Source organism: Hylobates moloch, unplaced genomic scaffold (assembly GCF_009828535.3).
Source record: "Hylobates moloch isolate HMO894 unplaced genomic scaffold, HMol_V3 SCAFFOLD_1, whole genome shotgun sequence".
NCBI classification, from domain to species: Eukaryota; Metazoa; Chordata; class Mammalia; order Primates; family Hylobatidae; genus Hylobates; species Hylobates moloch.
In genome coordinates, this window is record NW_026652276.1 from 198287568 (window position 1) to 198308069 (window position 20502).

Genomic DNA, 20502 nt, shown 5'->3' on the forward strand with positions numbered 1-20502 from the left:
ACACATATGTGCCTATGAAAAAATTTAATTTACAAATCAGGAGCAGTAAGAGATAACAGGAACTAAGAATAAAACAATTGCAATAATATACTCAATAAAAGTTATGTAAATGTGATCTTTCTCTCAAAATATCTTATTGTACTATATTCACCCTTTTTCTTCTTGTGATGATATGTAATGATAAAATGCCTATGTGAAGAGATGAAGCAGGGTGAATGAATGACAGGCATCGTGATGTAGTGTTAAGCTACTTTGACCTTCTGTAATGTATACACAATACATTAGAAGGAGGATCATCTGCTTCTGGTGATCCTGCATTATCAAGCCATGACAATGTCCATGGTTGGATGTCAGAAGATAATGTAGATGACTAACGGGCAGGTAGTGTGTATAGAGTCTTCGTCCAGATACACTGGACAAAGAGATAATTTACCTCCCAGGTGGGAAGGAGAGGGATGGTGTGAGATTTCACCATGCTACTCTGCCAGTACTTTCTCATATTCACTAACTCAAAAGCTCTCTACAAATCCTAAAGTTTAGGGTTTTTTTATGAAGGGATAGTTAAATCATTGGCCATTGGTAATTAGCTCAATCTCCGGCCTCTCTCCTCTCTCTGTGGAGGTCAGGGGGTAGTGTTAAAAATTTCTACCCTTTAATCATGTCTTGGTCTTTCTGCCTCCCACCCCCACAACCAGTCATCTCATTAGTATGAGATGTCTAAAGACTCTTATTTGGGAGATTCCAAGGGTTTCAGAAGTTCTAGTGTCAGGAACCAGTGGTTAAAACCAAATATTTTAACCAAACATGCTCTATATCATTCAAAAGATCACCCTTGTCATTCAATAAATTACAAGGCATGAAGGAGCTGTGCCAGGAACCAGGGGACAAAGACCAAATATATATTTATTATATCACAGTAGACCATTACACCCAACCATTGCCAAATCACATTATTTTATAGTGCAAAAATTGACCATAGGTTGGGTTATAAAGAACATCTCAACAAATTTCAAAGATCTGAAATAATATAGATTATGTTCCTTCACCATAGTGGAATTCAGCTAGATATTAATAATGAAAAGCAAAGTAGGAGAATAAACAAACTGTAATATATCCAAACATTAGAACATTTCTCAGCAATAAAAAGAAATGAACTACGGATACACAAAACATACGTTCTCAAAAACATGCTGAGCAAAAGAATTTAGACATTAAGAAGTACAATACTGCATAATGTAGTAAACAGCACTAATGCAGGGTAGGAAAAGAAAATGAGTGGTTGTCTTCTGGTTTCAGGGGATTATCTTGGAAGGGGCCTAAGGGAGCTTCCTAGGGTAAGGAAGAATGTTCTATATTTTGAAAGAGATGTGGGTTACATGGGTATATGTATTTGTCACAATAAAAACTCTACACTGAAGATCTGTGCATTTCATTTTGTAAATTAGATCTCAATAAGAAAGTGGAATAAAAAGTAGGTCAAGTGGCATTATATAATGTTTATGGATGATTATATATACACGCACAGATGGATGATCATATGTGTAATTTAACTTGGGCAGAAAAAATACACACAAATTACAAGACTGTGGTTGCTTCTATAAGAAAGAAAGAAGGAAAGGGAATATGATTGGGGAGGATACAAAGGGTCCTTTAACCACATTATATTATTTTATTTAAAACATATTTAAAGCAAAATTACAATAATTAGACAAAACATGGCTTTTCAAAGACTGTATGAACCACAGTTTTGATATGCTAACAGCTCTAATAAGAACAGGTAAAACAAGGAAAGAATTTATTTTAAAAAATTATTCAGAATTCTAATAGTTAAAAGTTAAACATATTAGCAAAAAAGAAATCTGCTTTAAGTCAGTGTTCCTTTACAGTCTGTCACTGGAAATATAAATAAGGTGTCAGAAAAGTCCCTTGCTTTATTTTAAATAAAATATTTTAGCCAGCCAAAAGGGGATAAAGAAAAATGAATTCAACTATATGTTCAGGAAGAACACATTCAAACATGGAATGTTAGTTATAAGATACTCCAAGATTTAATGACACTGTTATCTGTTTAATAAAAATGAATAACATACAAATTAAGGGGGACCCTGTCAGTTATTTGAAAAACTACCAGGATGCATAAAATTTAGCAAAATTTGAAAACAAATTATGTATACAAGCTAAAACACTCATATGAAAACATATTTTTATTATGTGAAAGAAGAAACTTCACTACCTCCTCTCCATAAAAGATTAAAAAGAAGAGTTAAACAAATCCAAGTAAGGCTTCCAAGAAAGAAAAATATTGTTCTCTCTCACCTAGAAAATGTATGTTTAACTAGCTTACAATTAAGGAATGGATGAGGACCATATTTATGACTTTGCTTGTTAATCATCCTACTGCTTGTTTTACGAACATGCAAAATTTTCATTAATTCTTTTGGGATTACACATTTATTATAAATACTTCCATAATTTTGTGTAACATATCCCTTATGCATAAACTTTTTATGTAGATAATTTATTTTTTACTATTTCCTTGAAAACATACTATTCCTAATTATTAATAGGTACTCCTGGTATCTGCTTAGTAGTACAGTCATAACTAAAGTGTGATTCTTTAATGGCATCAGCCATTTTTTTAGAAACTTGTTATATTTATATGCGACACTTTTTACAAAACAATTTTACACGATATTGCATCTGACTGTCACAAGAATCCAGCAAAATCAGTGAAACAAATTTTCTTATCTTATTCCATAAATGAAAAATAAAAGTTCAGTTTCAAAAGTTAGCAAGGTCATGAAGCTTATAATAACAGGACTTGAGACATAAATTCTGAGTCCAAGATCATTCACAAATAAGTAATTTTCAATTTTTCTTACTAGCATAACTCAAACTACATTTTTGCTTAATTTTAACAATGAAAATTATGACTATTTTGCCATTATAATACAATTTTACAATAAAATGGCAGATGAAACAATGTCAAAAATTACAAAGAAGGATAGCAGGGTTTTTACTCAAGCATAGCAGGGTTTTTTTTGGAGGGACTCTTGTTGAGAATTTCTAGTCATCATTATACTGTTGAAAACCAATACACTAAAATTAGACAATTTATAAACAATAAATTATAAACTCATACACTAGTTCCCCGATATCGCTATTAGTACTTCAGGACAGGGTATGGAAAGCTTTATTCCTAAAAGATGTAAGAGGAAAAAAAATCACATTTTTAAATGAAAGCAATTAAGCTGTCATTTCAAATTTAGAATTTAAAGTATAGGAAAAGACAAAAAAGCTAAATTCTCAAGCAAACTAATTTTATAAGGAGGTAGTGGTATAATTTTATTATACCTACTTTATTTTTGTAGTGTATAATTTATTATACACTACTAATCAGTGTGTATTAACATTATTATAATCAATAAGACTTATCAAAGGGTAGTCTATTTGATGGAGAATTGAGTTCAATTTAGAAATAGTAATTTCCTACCACGTGCCAGACACTAATAAGATAAAAGTCAAGTCAATTTGAAAGGTGTTTGTGTGTGATCTTGGTTTCTGTGCATGTGTTTTGAAAAATTAGTGCCAAGAGCTTTTCATCAACTAGCTTTCTTCACCTCTATCCTATTTTTGCTTTCAAAAGGTCCAAGTAGATTTCCAGGTATCTGAGTAGGAATATTAACATATGCCTTAAATATGCAAGATAACCCTAAGATATCTATCACTGTTTGCATACAGGTAAAACTGCTAACAAAGGTAAAATCAGCTCCTATATGTAGATAAGAGATAAATTTTAAAATGATAATGGGGCAATTTATTAAAAATATATAAAAGGCTAAAAACATAAGAAATGATGTTCAAACTAATTAAAAATCAGAAAAATAACAAAACTATAACATGCTCACTTTTATCCATGATATTGTTCAAACCACAAAGCCCAACAATATGTTAGCAAGAATGCCAAAAACAAAATGGATACTTTCACATGGTTTACAAATGTAAAGTGGAAAAAACTTTTTGGCGGACAGTTTGTATATAACTTGCAAGATTTTAAATGTGCAAACCTTTTGAGCAATTCTACTTCTGGAAGTCTTCTACAGAATTAATGCGTACCAAGGATATTATCATCATTGTTATGGCAAACAAACATCTGATGCTTACTCTGTGGCTAGGCACTGTTCTAAACACAAAGCAACTTTATGATGTGAGTGGTATTTTTATCCCCTACTATAAGAATGAAACTGAAAAGATGAATAACTTGCCCAGTTACAGAGCTAGTAAATGACAAAGTTGGGATTCAAACCTTGGCAGTCTGGTTCATAAGACAGTACTCTTAACCACCATATAACATAAGAATAAAAATTATAAACAACTTAAATGCTGTCAACATGATAATGGTTCAATAAATTACAGTACATTAATAATAAGGAATATTAAGCAGCTAAAAAACGAGAGGTAAACTTATTATGTACTGACAAGGAAAGATCCCAAACAAGTGAAAAGAAGTGTGTGTGTGTGTGTGTGTGTGTGTGTGTGTGCATTTGTATGAAAATGTATATTTTTAAAAAGGATTAGGGACATTTACCAAACTACTTAAAATAGCTATCCTGGGGCAGAGAATTTAAGGAATTTCTTTAGTCAACAAAGACTCATGATTTACTACATGGACTTCCATATTATTTTAATATCTTATGACAAAATGTCTTGATTATTTACAGGTTTAAAAAGGCTACAAAGAAAAACTACAACATAAATGACAATTTATAGTAATGTTTTCTAAATAAGATATTTCTAAGAATTCTTTATGAAATAATATTTTTGTAATTCCAGTCTATGCTTTCAGAGCAAAGATGTCACACATTTACTTACAACTAGAAAACAAGTTACTATTGTAAGCCAAAATTACATTTTTATCTACCAAACTGCTCCTGTGACATTTACAACTAAATTTATGTTCTGAGAAAGTAGGCAACATTTTTTCCAAAGGTATCTTCTGTTTATTAAAACATGCAATAACATTCAACAAGTTAACAATTACACAATGACTACGTCAAAACCTAGGGCATTAATTAATGTGTTCTGCCTTATCAATGGTAATAAAAGCATCTATTTAAATTAAAATGCCACATCACTTTACAAAAGCCTTATCTTATGACTGAGCAATCTTAATGTAACAAATATGTATGATAGAAAAATTGCCTTCTAAATGTAAAAAAAAAAATCTTTTTTTTTTTTTTTTTAAGATAAGAAAGGGTTTCAGCAAACTAGGGGGAAAACGCACAATTTCTAAAAACAAAAATGTCAATTGCATATATTTTTTAAAGGCTTATTCTAACAATAAAAATATCAACTCCAAATTTAAGGTTAAATTGAAGATTTACTATGCCAAGTTTCAATTCATTTGACTGAAGGCCACCTTGTTTTCAGACCTACAGGTGATTAAGCTAAATTAAAGTGATAACATTGTTCTGTTCCCATACTTTTGTAGTTTGTAGAGTTTTTAAGTGAAAATATTCAACTATAATTTAGGGAACAAGATAGAAAAAAGAAAAAACCCAAATCCAAAGATACACGAAGTTTAACACAAACATATGTTTTGCAACAATATAAAAAGTCATGCTGTTTAAACTGTTGTGAAAACATCCTAAATATATACAAGATGAGGAATACAAATACATTCTACTGGTGGATCCTGTTCAGATTAAACTGTTGTAAATACCCTTATCAAACCTCTGTTACATTCAAAGGCACTTAAATACTTGAGTACCAATTTTCTGTTCTGTGAAAAATAACATACCATTTATCAGTGAGTTGTAAAGATTATTTAGACAATGTATTAACACAGACAAGCAATTAACACAGTGCCTTTTACACAGCAAATATTCAAAAAATGTTTCATTTACAAATCATAAAGCCCTCAAATTCTAAAGCCAAAATAAACCAGTATTAAATTTCCATATTTGCCAGATACTGTACACTGTGTTAAATATTGTCAGTATCAAGATCCAAGAGATGCGTTAAGATGTAATTTGTGTCTTAGAGGCTTAATTTTAAAAACGGCTTTCAAGTTGTCAGTTTTTACCATAAGTCCCACAGATGGAAAATGAAAAAATAAAAGAAAATAAAGAAAAAAATAATAAAAGAACAAAGTGGATCTACATATCATATGGAAAGCTGTCCATGAATTAAATCAATGCTATTTCCAAAGCTACTTTAAATAAGATTTTAAAAAAGAAGTTTGCATGGGAAGGAAAGAATTACAGAGCTGACACAAAAATGGTTATAAATAAACTTTAAAAATCTAGAAGATGCTGATTTCTATTTCTAGTAATTGCAAGTTAGATAATTTGGACCAAAATTGTGAGGAAATCTAGAAGTTTTTAAAAATTTCTTAAAAACTGAGGAACTAAATCCATTATTTTAACAACAGATTAGAAGGTGAAGTGAGATTTAGTGACCTAGAGGGAGGATCAGAAGCTATAACCCAGAATATGGCACAATGAGACTGAAAAATGGAAAATGAAAGATATTGAGGATATAGTGAGAAGATCTAACGGATATATAATCACAGGCTCAGAAGGAGGATGTAATATTTGAAGAAACGATAGATGAGAGATTTTTCTAGAACTGCAACATTTAGAAGATGCTTGTCATGGTATCATGATGGAGATACCTTAATAATATCACATTAAAGGGATGTTTTTTCCTTTTCAAGAAGCCACTTTCAAGATGAAAGAGAAGAAATGTTGGAAGAAGCTACAAAATTTTTGCAAAAATCATTGACACCCAGGAATCCAAATAGTATTAGCAAATTTAAATGTTTACTTAAAACAAAATTTGGGTGCAATATAAACTTTAAAGCAGATGAGAATTACTCCTTTAATGGTCTATTTAGTTAATAAGTTTGGAAATGTTCACCATCAAATGATAAAAATTTATTTATTTTTATTATACTTTAAGTTCTGGGATACATGTGTAGAGCATGCAGGTTTGTTCCATTGGTATACACGTGCCATGGTGGTTTGTGCACCCATAAACCCGTCACCTACATTAAGTATTTCTCCTAATGCTATCCCTCTCCCAGCCCCCGAGCTCCTGATAGGCCCTGGTGTATGATGTTCCCCTCCCTGTGTCCATGTGTTCTCACTGTTCAACTCCCACTCATAAGTGAGAACATGCAGTGTTTGGTTTTCTGTTCTTGTGTTAGTTTGCTGAGAATGATGGTTTCCAGTTTCATCCATGTCCCTGCAAGGACATGAACTCATCCCTTTTTATGGCTGCATAGTATTCCATGGTGTATATGTGTCACATTTTCTTTATCTAGTCTGTCATTGATGGGCATTTGGGTTGGTTCCAAGTCTTTGCTATTGTGAACAGTGCCGCAATAAACATATGTGTGCACGTCTTTAAGGCAGAATAATTTATAATCCTTTGAGTATATACCTAGTAATGGGATTGCTGGGTCAAATGATATTTCTAGTTCTAGATCCTCGAGGAATCGCCACACTGTCTTTCACAATGACTGAACTAATTTACACTCCCACCAACAGTGTAAAAGCATTCCTATTTCTCCACATCCTCTCTAGCATCTGTTGTTTCCTGACTTTTTAATGATCGCCAGTCTAACTGGCATGAGATGGTATCTCTTTATCTGTGGTTTTGCTTTCTGCAGTAACCTGAGGACCAAAAATATTAAATAAAGAATTCATAACTTTTGAATTGCACACTGTCTTGAATAGTGTGATGAGATTTTGTACTGTCTCACTTGAGATATGAATCATCTTTTGCCCAGCATACCCACGCTATATATACTACACACCCAATTATCACATTGACGGATCTGTCTCAATTATCAGATTGACAGATCTTTTCAGATCATTTCAGGTCACCAAGAAAGGTGAGTACAGTACAATAAGATATTTTGAGAGAAACCATATTCACATAATTTTTATTACAGTATATCGTTATAATTGTTCTATTTTATTATTAGTTATTGTTAGTCTCTTACTATGCCTAATTTATAAATTATCACATATATGTATGCATAGGAAAAAACACAGTATTTATAGGGTTTGGTAGTATCAATGTTTTCAGGCGTCTACTAGGGGGTCTTGGAATGTATCCCCGGCACATAAAGGGGAACTCTGAAAGAAAACTGAAAAAAATGAAATGAAATTAAGGAATGAAAACTGAAAAAAAAGAAATATAAAACAATAAAAAAAGGTATTTAGTGATATTAACATTTAGTACACATACACAAATGGCTTGCTGAAGCAAAACAAATGGAAACAACCATAGCATACACCAAACATGATTCCCAGTAAGCAATTCAGTAGGTAAAATAAAGGAGTGGGCCAGGCGCAGTGACTCATGCCTGTAGTCCTAACACTTTGGGAAGCCAAGGCAGGTGGATCACTTAAGGTTAGAAGTTCGAGACCAGCCTGGCCAACATGGTGAAACCCCATCTCTACTACAAATACCAAAATTAGCTAGGAGTGGTGGCATACCTGTAGGCCTAGCTACTTGGGAGGCTGAGGCAAGAATCACTTGAACCCGGCAGCTGCAGGTTGCAGTGAGCGGAGATCCGCCACTGCACTCCAGCCTGAGTGACAGAGCGAGACTCCATCTCAAAATAAATAAGTAAATAATAAAATAAAAAATAAAGGAGTGGATAGTCAGTGCTTGCTACCTGAAGCATTGATGCAAGGCGCTTGTCTCTGTTTAGGGACTTAGAAAAACGTACTATATTGTCAGCACTCATGCTGCCTTAGCACAGAGCCTAAATACTTTAAAATTCTGCCTACTGAAATCTTGTCAACAACTTTGTGGCTTTTTTGTCTTTTCTTTTAAATTCTAAGCCAATTGATTTTCTGCCTTACTGGAACACCTGTTTTTCTCAGGCCATAAAGAAAATAGCAAACTACTAATACACAGAGCATAGATGAGTCTTAAAATTTATTATATTCAGTTAATCACAAAAATACTGTATAATTCTAGAACAGAAAAAATTTATAGTGGTACAAACAAGATCTGGATCACATGGTTGCTTCTGGTGGAGAAGGAACCGGACTGGCAAGAGACACAATGGAACTTTCTGCAGTGATAGAAATATCCCATCTTGTGGTGTAAGTTACACAAATGTATGTATTTATCAAAACTGATCAAACTGTACACTGAAAATCTGAGTATTTTAATTATGTGTATGTAAGTTATACACAAGTTAAAAAATTTAAACTATTACAGAATTCCCTCAGTACCATTCAGCAAGATTTCTAATTAGTTAAGTAGAGGAAATTCAACAGTTTCTTCTTAATCTTTATTCTTCTATCTACTCGCAGTGTAGTGCAAACAGAACCAAGTAATTCAAGTGACTTACTTTCATTTTAAGATCTGCAACCCCCCAGAAATTATCTTCCTGCTCCTAATACAAATCAGTAACTCATTTTTCCCCATTTTATCTAAAAACTAAGATCCTGTCTTTTGAGGTATTTCCACAGAATGGAGAAGAGTTCATGCTACTGTTCACATGGAAACTAAGACTTCAGTCTCAAGCTTAGAGGCTGATCTCCAAGACTTTGCTATTAATTTCACTTCATGAGACAAGACTACTGATCCCATATTAGTTAAAAAAAAAAAAAAGTTACAAGCCAACTTTCTTTGCACCTATCAAGTATGTGACCATCTATCTAGCTTTCGCAAAATCTAGCCATTTATGTTTTATGGCTGACTCTTTCCTTGTGCTCTTTTTCTTGAGAGGTAATTTTTCTCAGCAATGGCATTGCTCAACAAAAGAGGCTACATCAACAACTTGAAAGTAAATTCATCTGAATATCTGTTTTTCTCCTTGACATCTGAAGAGGGGTTCCCAGATGTATTGCTGGTATCTTCTGGCACTTTTTACAAGAATCTAAAGCTCCCAATCTTCTAAGAGGTTTTGATTTTTGTCACTGCTAATGAGTTAGCTATAAAATTCTCTTCAAATTTCATTGTACTCCCCATATGTCCTGATATGTTTTGTCTTTCACATTGACAGCATGCTATCCCCCCATGTCCCCTAATGCTATCCTTCTTATAAAATTTGCAGCCTAAAAGCACTATTTGCCATAACTTACCCTCTTTTCAGCTCTATCAAGAAAACACAATTCAATTTTATTGCTTTATGCTTTGGGCATTAAAAAAGAAGCAGCTGAATAGTTTTCTTCAGGTTATTTCTCACATCTATTAATTAAATGCATATTGCTTTATTTTCTTCAACCATTCTATAAATTCTCTAATTATTTTACAGAGTTGATCACATACCAATCTAAATCTTGTACTCTTTCAAATTCATCTGCTCATTTAGGATTTTCAGTTTTGAAACTGCCTTATAGTGTGATTGCCTTATAGTTTTTAGCATAAGATGCTAACCTTGTGTCATTTTAATTCAAATGGAATCTGTTTTTCCCAATACATCTTATGTACCTAAAGGATATCTTCTAGTTCTTGAGGAGAAAGAATAGTCTAGAACCTATGACACTGGCTTGACTGACTTCTGTGTGTTTACAACATTTTAGGTGATTAGGAGAGTAAAGACTTCACTACCTACAAAATCTCATAGAGGCAGTCGGAAAAAAAGAAAGTGAAGAGCACCAAGCAAAAGTTTTATCTCATGCCACTTCTAAAGGTATACATCAAAATACAACACTCATGGAAGTTTACTTCAGCGAGGAGTACTAAAGCACATGTCCTAATTCCAAGGTATAACCAGATCCAAAAGTTACATTTTACTAAGGATTGTACCATATATGACAGGATAAAAGTTTCTGTTAAAAGTTTGAGGCTGGGTGTGGTGGCTCATGCCTCTAATCCCAACACGTTGGGAGGCCGAGGTGGGCGGATCACGAGGTCAGGAGTTTGAGATCAGTCTGGCCAACATGGTGAAACCCCATCTCTACTAAAAATACAAAAAAATCAGCCAGGCATGGTGGCGCGTGTCTCTAATCCTAGCTACTCAAGAGGCTAAGGCAGGAGAATCATTTGAACCCAGAAGGCAGAGGTTGCAGTGAGCCAAGATCGCGCCACTGCACTCCAGCCTGAGCGACAGAGCACGACTCTGTCTCAAAAAAAAAAAAAAAAGTTTGCAGGTAGGCCAGTTATGGTGGCTTACATTTTTAATCCCAGCACTTTGGGAGGTGGAGGCAGGCAGATTGCTTGAGCCCTGGAGTTCAAGACCAGCCTGGGCAACGTAGTGAAACCCCGTCTCTACAAAGAATACAAAAATTAGCCATGTGTGGTAGTGTGTGCCTGTACTCCCAGCTACTCTGGAGGCTGAGGTGGGAGGATCACCTGAGACTGGGAGGCAGAAGTTACAGCGAGCCACGATGGTGCCACTGCACTCCAGCATGGGTGACAGAACGAGACCCTGTCTTAAACAAAATACAAGTTTGCAGGTAATTTCTCTGCCAGTTCTTTTTTATCTTTGTTTGAATATTAATTATCCACTCAATACATCTTGGCCCTTCTCACACTAGATCAGGGTTTCTCAACCATGGCACCACTGACATTTGGGGATTTGTAATTCTTTGTTTTGAGGGGTTGTTCTATGCATTTTGGGATGTTCAGCAGCATCCCTGGCTTCTATCCACTAGGTACCAGTAGTATCTCTCAGGTATAACAATCAAAATGTCTCTAGACATTGCCAAATATCCCCTGAAAGGCCAAATAGACCTTGCCTGAGAACCACTACAACCAGACCAAAATATTATTTTTTTAATCTCAACAAAGATTTAGGAATTATCTAAAGCTGTAAAGTACCTTCCAAGGTTGCTGTCCAGGTATCATAGAAACTGAACCAATTTAGAAAAAAAACTTCCAGAGTCAAGCATAATTATTTCTGTATATCAGGTACTAGATCATTATTATCTGAACTAATGAATTATGAATAATAATTCTATTTGTGCTAGACACTTTTGTTAGATGGGCTACTTCCTACTCATTTTAAAGATTAAATGAAACACAAAGAGAGATTTAATAGGAAGACGAAATAGAAGATGGAGTCAGAAAGGAAGCCAATGTGATAGAAATTTTAAGCAATCTGATTCATTTTTATTACTGACATTTCAAAAGATGCAAGATACATTTACTGCTTGTCTTCTATGCATCTAGGCACTATTACACACATGTTATTACCTAGTTAATTCGTTAAGTCTTAAGAAAATGGAAACAATTAGGAAAATAGAAAATGGATATATTTTCTTAGTATGTTTGTAAAATTGTTTAGTTGTTTAATGTTATACAGAGAGAACATTAAGAGGCTTTACTCTTACAGGTCAATCGTCATATTCTTTAGAGTAGTATGATTCACAAGAAAAGATACTATAGTTTATTGTCCTCCTTTTCCTCTCATTCTAAATTCTTATGACATTCCTCTCAAAATGTAGAGTTGAAAGACTACTTTCATGATATCCCCTTCCTCTGATAATCTTATAGAATTGGAACCATGACCTTATGAACTATTTTCATTCATCAACTATTTGGCCAAGTAAACATTGTTCATGATTTTTAAAAGGCTGATACCAAAGAAAAATTCTAATTTGACTTGAATTTTGAAAGATATAAAGGCTCTTACCTACAAGCAACATTTGGATCAGCATTTCTTGAAAGTAGTAGTTCTACACACTTCAAGATCGGTTCCTCTGAGCCATGAGCAGAACATGCAGTTATCAAAATACTTTGCTTATCTATAGTAAATAGAAAAGTGAGGAAAAACCCCCATACATCAAGAGCATCTATTTGATGTCTTTACCACTCAAAACATTCTATTATTGCACTCTAAAACTCTATAACCTCTTCCCAAATCTCCCACTCTTAGCAGGTAACTTTGTCTTCCTTCATTAAAAGATGAGATTAGACATGAATCCCTTCAGTCTCCAAAGTTTATCTATAATTCATTTAACTTCCTTCCCTTCTTACTCCCATTACTTCAAGAGAACAGAAAGTGGTTAAGGACATGGACATAGCCACATTGTCTGGATTTGAATAGTTTTTGGTTGATTAAAATTTGCCTTGCTAAACTCCTGTTTGGGAAACAATGATCTATATTCTCTGATTTCACTTCTTATCCATTTGAAAACTCCTGAAATCTGGCTTATAAACTACCCCACTGAAATTGCTGTAACTGCCACATCCATTGGTTTGGTTTCCTCTCAGTCCTTTTGTACTTGATCTTTCTGAACTCACTGTTTCCTAAAACTCTTCTTCTCTTGGCTCTCATGGTGCCAGCAAAGATCAGAGTAAATTAAACACAAAAAACACCTATTTTGAATTAAGACTTCAAAATAAGTCACGACAGCTATGATTCACATTAGTGGGTCAATACTGACAGAGCATATTCTAGTCCCAGTCCTGCCACTGAGAAACCGTAACTTTTGTGATATCTTAATAGCTCATTAGATCTAACATACAGATAAGAACCTAATACCTGCCCTTCATATGTGACAGGGCTATTGTGGGACACATAAAAGAACTTATGTGTACATTCTGTGAAAAATATATTTTATAGCTCTAACTATCCCTCTGATTACAAGGAGGGAGAAGTATAAAAAGAATAATTATTAATTAATTTTTTGAGCAGAATATTTTATACACTTTTGAAAACCTCATTCCTAAGCATAGCTTTCATTGAGTAATTTTTTTTTTTTGAGACAGTGTCTCACTCTGTTGTCCAGGCTGGAGTGCAGTAGCATGATCATAACTCACTGCAACTTTGAACTCCTGGGTTCAAGCAGTCCTCCTGCCTCAGCCTTCTGAGTAGTTGAGACTATAAGTGTGTGCCACCACCCCTGGCTGATATTTTTTTATTGTTAGTAGAGACAAAGTCTCACTATGTTGTCCAGGCTGATCTTGAACTCCTGGGCTCAAGTGATCCTCCTGCCTTAGACTCCCAAAGTGCTATTGCTAGGATTATAAGCATGAGCCACCATGCCTGGCCAAGTGATATTTTTCAATGATACAATAAAAAGAAAAACCTAACAGAAAAGATTAAACATGAAACTGTTGCTAAGACAGAAATTTATGTAAAATATATAAATGAGAAAAAAGAATAAAATTGTAGGTATAAAATGTAAAAATACATTCTAAAATGAAACCTATACCTGAAATTATGAAGCAAATTTAATTGTCTATTGAAAATATGTTAAAAATAAGTAATCAGGAATTCAATGTAATAATTAAACTGGATTTGCTCATATACTCTTGTTCTTCTTACACTCAAAGCACTTCTGAATGGAAATTATTTAGTAACAAGGACAAAGATGGATTTCATGAACTATCTTTGAAACAACTTTAAGTGATGTAATTTGGAGTTTAGTTTAAAATTCCACAGACTGATTTTCAAGTAATTTGCCACTAAATTATAAACTTTTTAATGTTTCTTTCAAAGAATTTTTCCTTTAAAAACAACCAAAACCTTAAAGTTAAAGGTACATAATAACAACCAGTTATAAAGATACTATAACTGGAATTTATGTTTTTGGAAAGAGAGTTTTTCAGAATATGTATGGTTCCTAATTTGATTTTGTATATTATTTACATAGTATAATGAACAGAAACGTTACTTCAGACTGATTTAGTTTTTTTTTTCACTTTATATAATAGCTACTTGGAAACCAAGGAATCACAGTAAGCATAATCATTTAAGTTATCTGAAACATCTTACCCTTCTCAAAGCTTGCATTAGCACCTCTGTCCAAAAGGACCCGAACCAGCTCTGCATTGGCAACACTAGCAGCATACATAAGGGGAGTCCATCCATACTGAAAGGTGGAATCTACACTAATGCCTGTCAATATAAAAACAAGCTTTTAAAAGCACACTACCACCAAAGAAAAAAATCAGTCACCTTATATGCTTAAAGTACTGTGTAAAGTGACGTACATCATGTACTTTATTCCACCATGGGAAGTTTTTAATGGCTTCCAAAAAATAGAAAATAGTTATATCGGGACGTTAACACAATTTGCTAACTTCAGTTTCACTACAGGCACTATGTTCCAAGAGACTGATCTGACTGATGTTTTATCATATATGTAACTGAGTATGTATATTATAACAGGTTTTTACATGCTACCTTCTTTTTCTCTAGGGGAGCTGGAAAGGTTTCACAGAGGTAAAACGTCTTTTAAATTAGAATATTATCCCTGGGCAATATCAGTTATCTCTATGGCTGAAAATACCACATATATCCCTCAAAAACCTTTAACTTTATTCCTAACACTAAACTTACCCATGGGTGACTGATAAAACATGAAGCTAAAAAGATAGGTTAAGGTTAGATTATGAAAACTCCCTTAAGAAATGCAGACTCTGTTTTGTGATCCAGGAATTGACATCATTACATACGTATTATAAAGAAAACACAGATACCACTATTGAGAATGGGACAGGAGGCAAGGAAACTAGTTACAATACAGGAAGTTTATACGAAAATCAGAGCAAGAGCAGTGGAGAGAGAAAGGAAGGAAAACAAAAGGACATTTCAAAGGCAGGGTCATCAGAATTTAAAATTACTTTGAGGAGGAGGTATGATGGAAAAGAACAAATTAAAAATGACTATCACGTTCTGTCTTGGACAATCGAATGACAAGCAGTGAGCTAAAAAAAGGGAGATATCAGGTATTGAAAGTAAGTTTTTTTTGTTTGTTTTTTGTTTTTTTTTTTAGACAAGATCTCACTCTGTCACTTTTTTGGCTGTATAAACACTGGGTCACTGAAAGACTACATATGTCTAATTTCTAACTGTCTAATTTTAATTGATATAAGGTACATAATAATCACTGGGAGAAAACATTAAACCATCTTAGTATAGACATCTACTGCTAGCCCTACTTGTCTTCTCTAACAAATCTTCCTCTTTAAACTGCTTCAATTGAAAGCATATCAATGAGATCAGAGAAAAGATCACTGTTTTCTCAATTTATTGAGAGTACTGCTCAAACTGTGATAGCAAAGATAGAAAGGAAAAGATGCGACGAAAAAGAAGCAAAGGCCGGGCACAGTGGCTCACGCCTGTAATCCCAGCACTTTGGGATGCCAAGGTGGGTGGATCACGAGGTCAGGTGATCGAGACCATCTTGGCTAGCACAGTGAAACCCTGTCTCTACTAAAAATACAAAAAAAAAAAAAAAAAATTAGCCAGGCGTGGTGGGGGGTGCCTGTAGTCTCAGCTACTCAGGAGGCCAAGGCAGGAGAATGGCGTGAACACGCGAGGCGGAGCTTGCAGTGAGCTGAGATCATGCCACTGCACTCCAGCCTGGGTGACAGGGTGAGACTCCAACTCAAAAAAAAAAAAAAAAAAAAAGAAGCAAATGTGGCATTTTAGTATAAAAATTCTTACTAAAATTCTAACTTAATATTTAACATAAATTACTAAGCACATATTATGTTCCAGACATAGTGCAAAATAAGGTAAGTTTCGAAAGGATGAACACAGTATATTTATAGAGCTCAAAAACATTCAAAATGATACTATATTGTTTAGGGATATAGTAAAAGTATAAAGATACACATAAGAATGATAAACATCAACTATAGAAAAGTAGTTATCGCCAGAGGGGGGTACCTTACTTTCCTGAATGTCTAAAATATGTCACACTTTAAAGAAAATTGAAAATGATAGTACACAGAATAACAAAAACTGGAGACATCTTCAAATGGTTAAAAGTGGCTGACTCAAAATGTGCTTTTATTTTTAGAGTTTCAATTGGTGCAGAAGCATGTTTCAAGAACAATAATGACTTTGAAAGGCAAAAAATTAACAATATTTTTAAAAAGAGTTACATAATGACATCTGGAAGGAAATATCCTAAAACAGGAGTTAACCTGTGAAAGTGAGGCATCAGCAGTAAGGGGAATGACAGTGAGGACAATGGTAAAGAAATCTTTCTACTTCTACCTATATCTCTATTACTGCCTTTTAAAAATGAACTTTAAAAATTTTTGTAACTAAAAACAAATTTCAAATGGTTGACTAAATACTTAGCAGCAGGCTCTGTTCAAGAGACTGAAAAGCTCACACCTGCCCATCAATCATATCAAATCTTAATCCTTCAAAAGCCTCTATCACATTCACTGTACCTAGTCCCACTACTCTTAAGGCAAATTTTCTTTTCTAAAACAAATCTCTGCCTATTCCACCCCATGCTATGTACACTATACATATATTAATATTAGGTATTCGGGCCTCTACTTATTCAGAGTTTATTCAATTTCGTTTTTCAATTCCAAACTCAAGTTCCAGTGTCCAAAAAGTCATACAGATCCTTCTCATTTCTTGTAAGAATAACAGCTAACGTTTACATAATTCCTATGTGTTCTAAGTCCTTTAAAAGTGTATTTTAATTCTCCCCCTTGCCAACAACCCTTTGATATAATAATCCTCATTTTAAAATGGGCAGAAATTGAAGCTTAGAAAGATTTGGTAACTTAGTCAAGGTTACAAAGCCATCAAGTGGCACGGTTAGTAATCAAACCCAGATCTGTCTTGTTTTCAAAATTATTTACTTTTCAGTAAACTATGCATTGATTCTAGCATAGAAGAAAAACATTATGCTATATATAATCACATCTAGCTACCTTGAGTGTGAATGTTTTGTATCTACAATGGCAAAAACCACAATTACTTTTGCACCAACCTAACGTAAATGCTTGTTATTCCTTTGAGTAATTTCAATCATTATAATCAATACTTTAATTTCTACGTGAAGGTAATTTAAAGTTTTTTTTTTTCATTTAATCCACAAAAAAAAGTCATGAAGCCCAGGACAGAATTATGATGCTTTACATAAAGAAACTGATGCTTTCTGGCTGGGGGTGGTGGCTCTTGCCTGTAATCTCAGCACTTTGGGAGGCCGAGGTGGTTGATTACTTGAGGTCAGTAGTTTCAGACCAGCCTGGCCGACATGGTGAAACCCCCGTGTCTACTAAAATTACCAAAATTAGCTGGGCTTGGTGACCGGTGCTTTTAGTCCCGGCTACTCGGGAGGCTGAGGTGGGAGAATCACTTGAATCCCGGCCCCCAGATGGAGGTTGCAGTGAGCCAACATGGTGCCACTGCACTCCAGCAGGGCTATAGAGAGACACTCCATCCCCTTCCTTCAACCCCCCAAAAATGCAATCTGATGCTCTCAAAGTTTAAATGCCTCTTCCAAGAAACCAGAGTGGGCAATAAGCTGGAAGAAATTACCCATATATTTATTCTGATTGTTAGCTCAGGCCTCATTCCACCAGTACAAAACAAAAAACTGTAACGAGAAAGAACTAAAATGTAGTAGAACCAATTCTTAAGAAACATACAACAGGCAGGGCACGGGGCTCATGCCTGTAATCCCAGCACTTTGGGAGGCCGAGGCAGGCAGATCACGAGGTCAGGGGATCGAGACCATCCTGCCTAACACGGTGAAACCCTCTATTAAAAATACAAAAAAAAAAAAAAATTAGCCGGGTGTGGTGGCACGTGCTTGTAGTCCCAGCTACTCAGGAGGCTGAGGCAGGAGAATCGCTTGAATCCGGGAGGTGGAGGTTGCAGTGAGCCAAGAGCGCCAAACTCGACCCAAGCCAGTCCAACAAGGACACAAAAAAACAAAAAAAAAAAAAAAAAAAGAAAAAAAAGAAAAAAGAAACATATAACATTACAGCAGAGTAAATGAAGAGAAAATTAAGAATGATCAGAGTGGGATAGGATTAGAGTAGGCCTCTTGCTTGAAGGAGGGGAAGAACTGATGGAAGACAAACAGGGTGGCATTCCAAATTTAAGGAGAGAGGAAGAAAATAAGGCAGACAGGACTCAGTCAACGAAATTATGCAGGATAACTGATATATTAACATGTTGCGTTTCCATTAGAAAAGCAACATAAACCTTTTAAAAGTAAGGAATCCTTGCGAACTTAAGACAGTTGTGTTCAGATGAAACTGTCCCTTATCTCTCACCAGAATCTAGGAGCTCCTGGACCAATGAAACATCTCCGATGGTCATTGCTTTCTTAAATTTTTCTTTCTTTTCTTCAATGGGTAACAGCCCTTTCAATTTCTAGAAAAGTAAACATTTAAAAAAATTCTTGTTATATATATTTTTGTTTCCACCTCATCAGGAAACAATAATGTTTGGTTAAGTACGCAGGTTTTTTTTTTCTTGGCTTTATTTTGACCGAGATACAAAGTTTGAAAAGAATTCGTGTCGAAAATTATCTTTCAAGGGAATAGGTAATGATGGATCCAAACCCAACTGAGGAGCTACCATGACCTAAAGTAGCGTATTTGGTGGTAACCACAGTTGGCGAACAGGAGGAAATTTGTGCGGGTTTGCTTAAGTACAAACGACCGTATTTCCACTGGAGAAAAAGGGAAATAAATACATGAGAGGAAGTGAGAGGTTTCACCAGGCTGGGCCTCGCCTTGGAGGGCCACGGGAGGCCGAAACCAGGTGTGGTCAAGACAAGGCCTCCTCCGCTACCTGAGACGTCCGGTCGAGATACCCAATCTCCCAGCCGTCATCTTCGCTCTCGCTACTCTCGCCTCCGCCAGCCACTGGCAGGCCGCGTAGCGCGCCCGCCGCCATGCTAGCCAAGGCAGCTCCCTGTGAGCACCGCGCGCCCTTCAGCTCTCCGGGCGCATGCGCACGGGGTGGGGCGTGCGTAGGGATGCGCGGGAAGGAGCGACGTGGAAGCGCTCCGGTCTGGAGCCCTCCAGCGCAGGCGCACAGCGGCGCGCTGCTCACCTCACTGCCGCGTCCCTAACCTTGAGGCTTCCTGAGTTGAAAAGCTGGCGTGTCTAACACTGGTGACGAAGATCGTGCGCCAGGCTCCTGCTGGCGCTTCCAGTTCCTCTCAGGGAGTTACCTTTCGACCTCTTTAAAGTATTTGCTTGATGAAATTCTTGCTCTGCAAGGAATGCCTTACTTGTGGCAGGAGCACACTAGGATTTAACGGGGAAAGTAAGACTAGACTTTCCCCGCCATCGTTTTCATCTGCCCCGTGCCAAACGTCTGTTAAATCTGTATCCCCTGGGAGACGGACTCTTCGTCGGAACACCTCTCTCAGGAGCACCACTCAGACATTCAAGAAGCCCTCACACAAATAGGAGCCGTCGAAGGAGCCAGGAGAAAATACTGCCCCAAAGAATTCTTCCTTTACATTTCATGTGATCTTAGATCTCACCTTAGATTTAGAAGCTTCAGACCGTCAAAACACTTCCCTGCTATGAAGTGTAGATGTCTTAAGAGGAAAATATGAAAGGAGTGGATTTCCGGGTACAGTGGATCCAAAGAGCCAGAAAGAAAGAAATGACTTAAACGTCCAGAGAGCAAATAATACAAACAACTCCAGGTGGAAGTGGCCCAAGCTCGAACTCACTTTTCTACATGGTTCTAGATGGCAGAACTTCTAGATGTTGGTAACACAGTGATTTTCTTTGCCACCACAGAAAAGTAGATCCACCAAGAAACAGGGCATATTATATGTATCTCAA

General features: G+C 35.5%; 1 protein-coding gene across 2 annotated transcripts in view; it reads right to left on the minus strand.

The window, feature by feature from the left end:
- ASZ1 (ankyrin repeat, SAM and basic leucine zipper domain containing 1) overlaps positions 1 to 19629 on the minus strand; it is a 64210-nt gene extending 44581 nt beyond the window's left edge. The window contains exons 1-4 of one of the 2 annotated variants that reach the window (XM_032753504.2): positions 19490 to 19629; positions 18967 to 19066; positions 14699 to 14821; positions 12611 to 12722 (exon numbers count right to left, since the gene is read on the minus strand). In XM_032753504.2, the coding sequence (XP_032609395.1) occupies positions 12611 to 12722; positions 14699 to 14821; positions 18967 to 19066; positions 19490 to 19594 (440 nt within the window). In that variant the 5' untranslated portion in view covers positions 19595 to 19629. The remainder of the gene's footprint in view (positions 1 to 12610; positions 12723 to 14698; positions 14822 to 18966; positions 19067 to 19489) is intronic. The other variant, XM_058435698.1, reaches the window with a different exon arrangement.
- Positions 19630 to 20502: the final 873 nt, after the last annotated feature.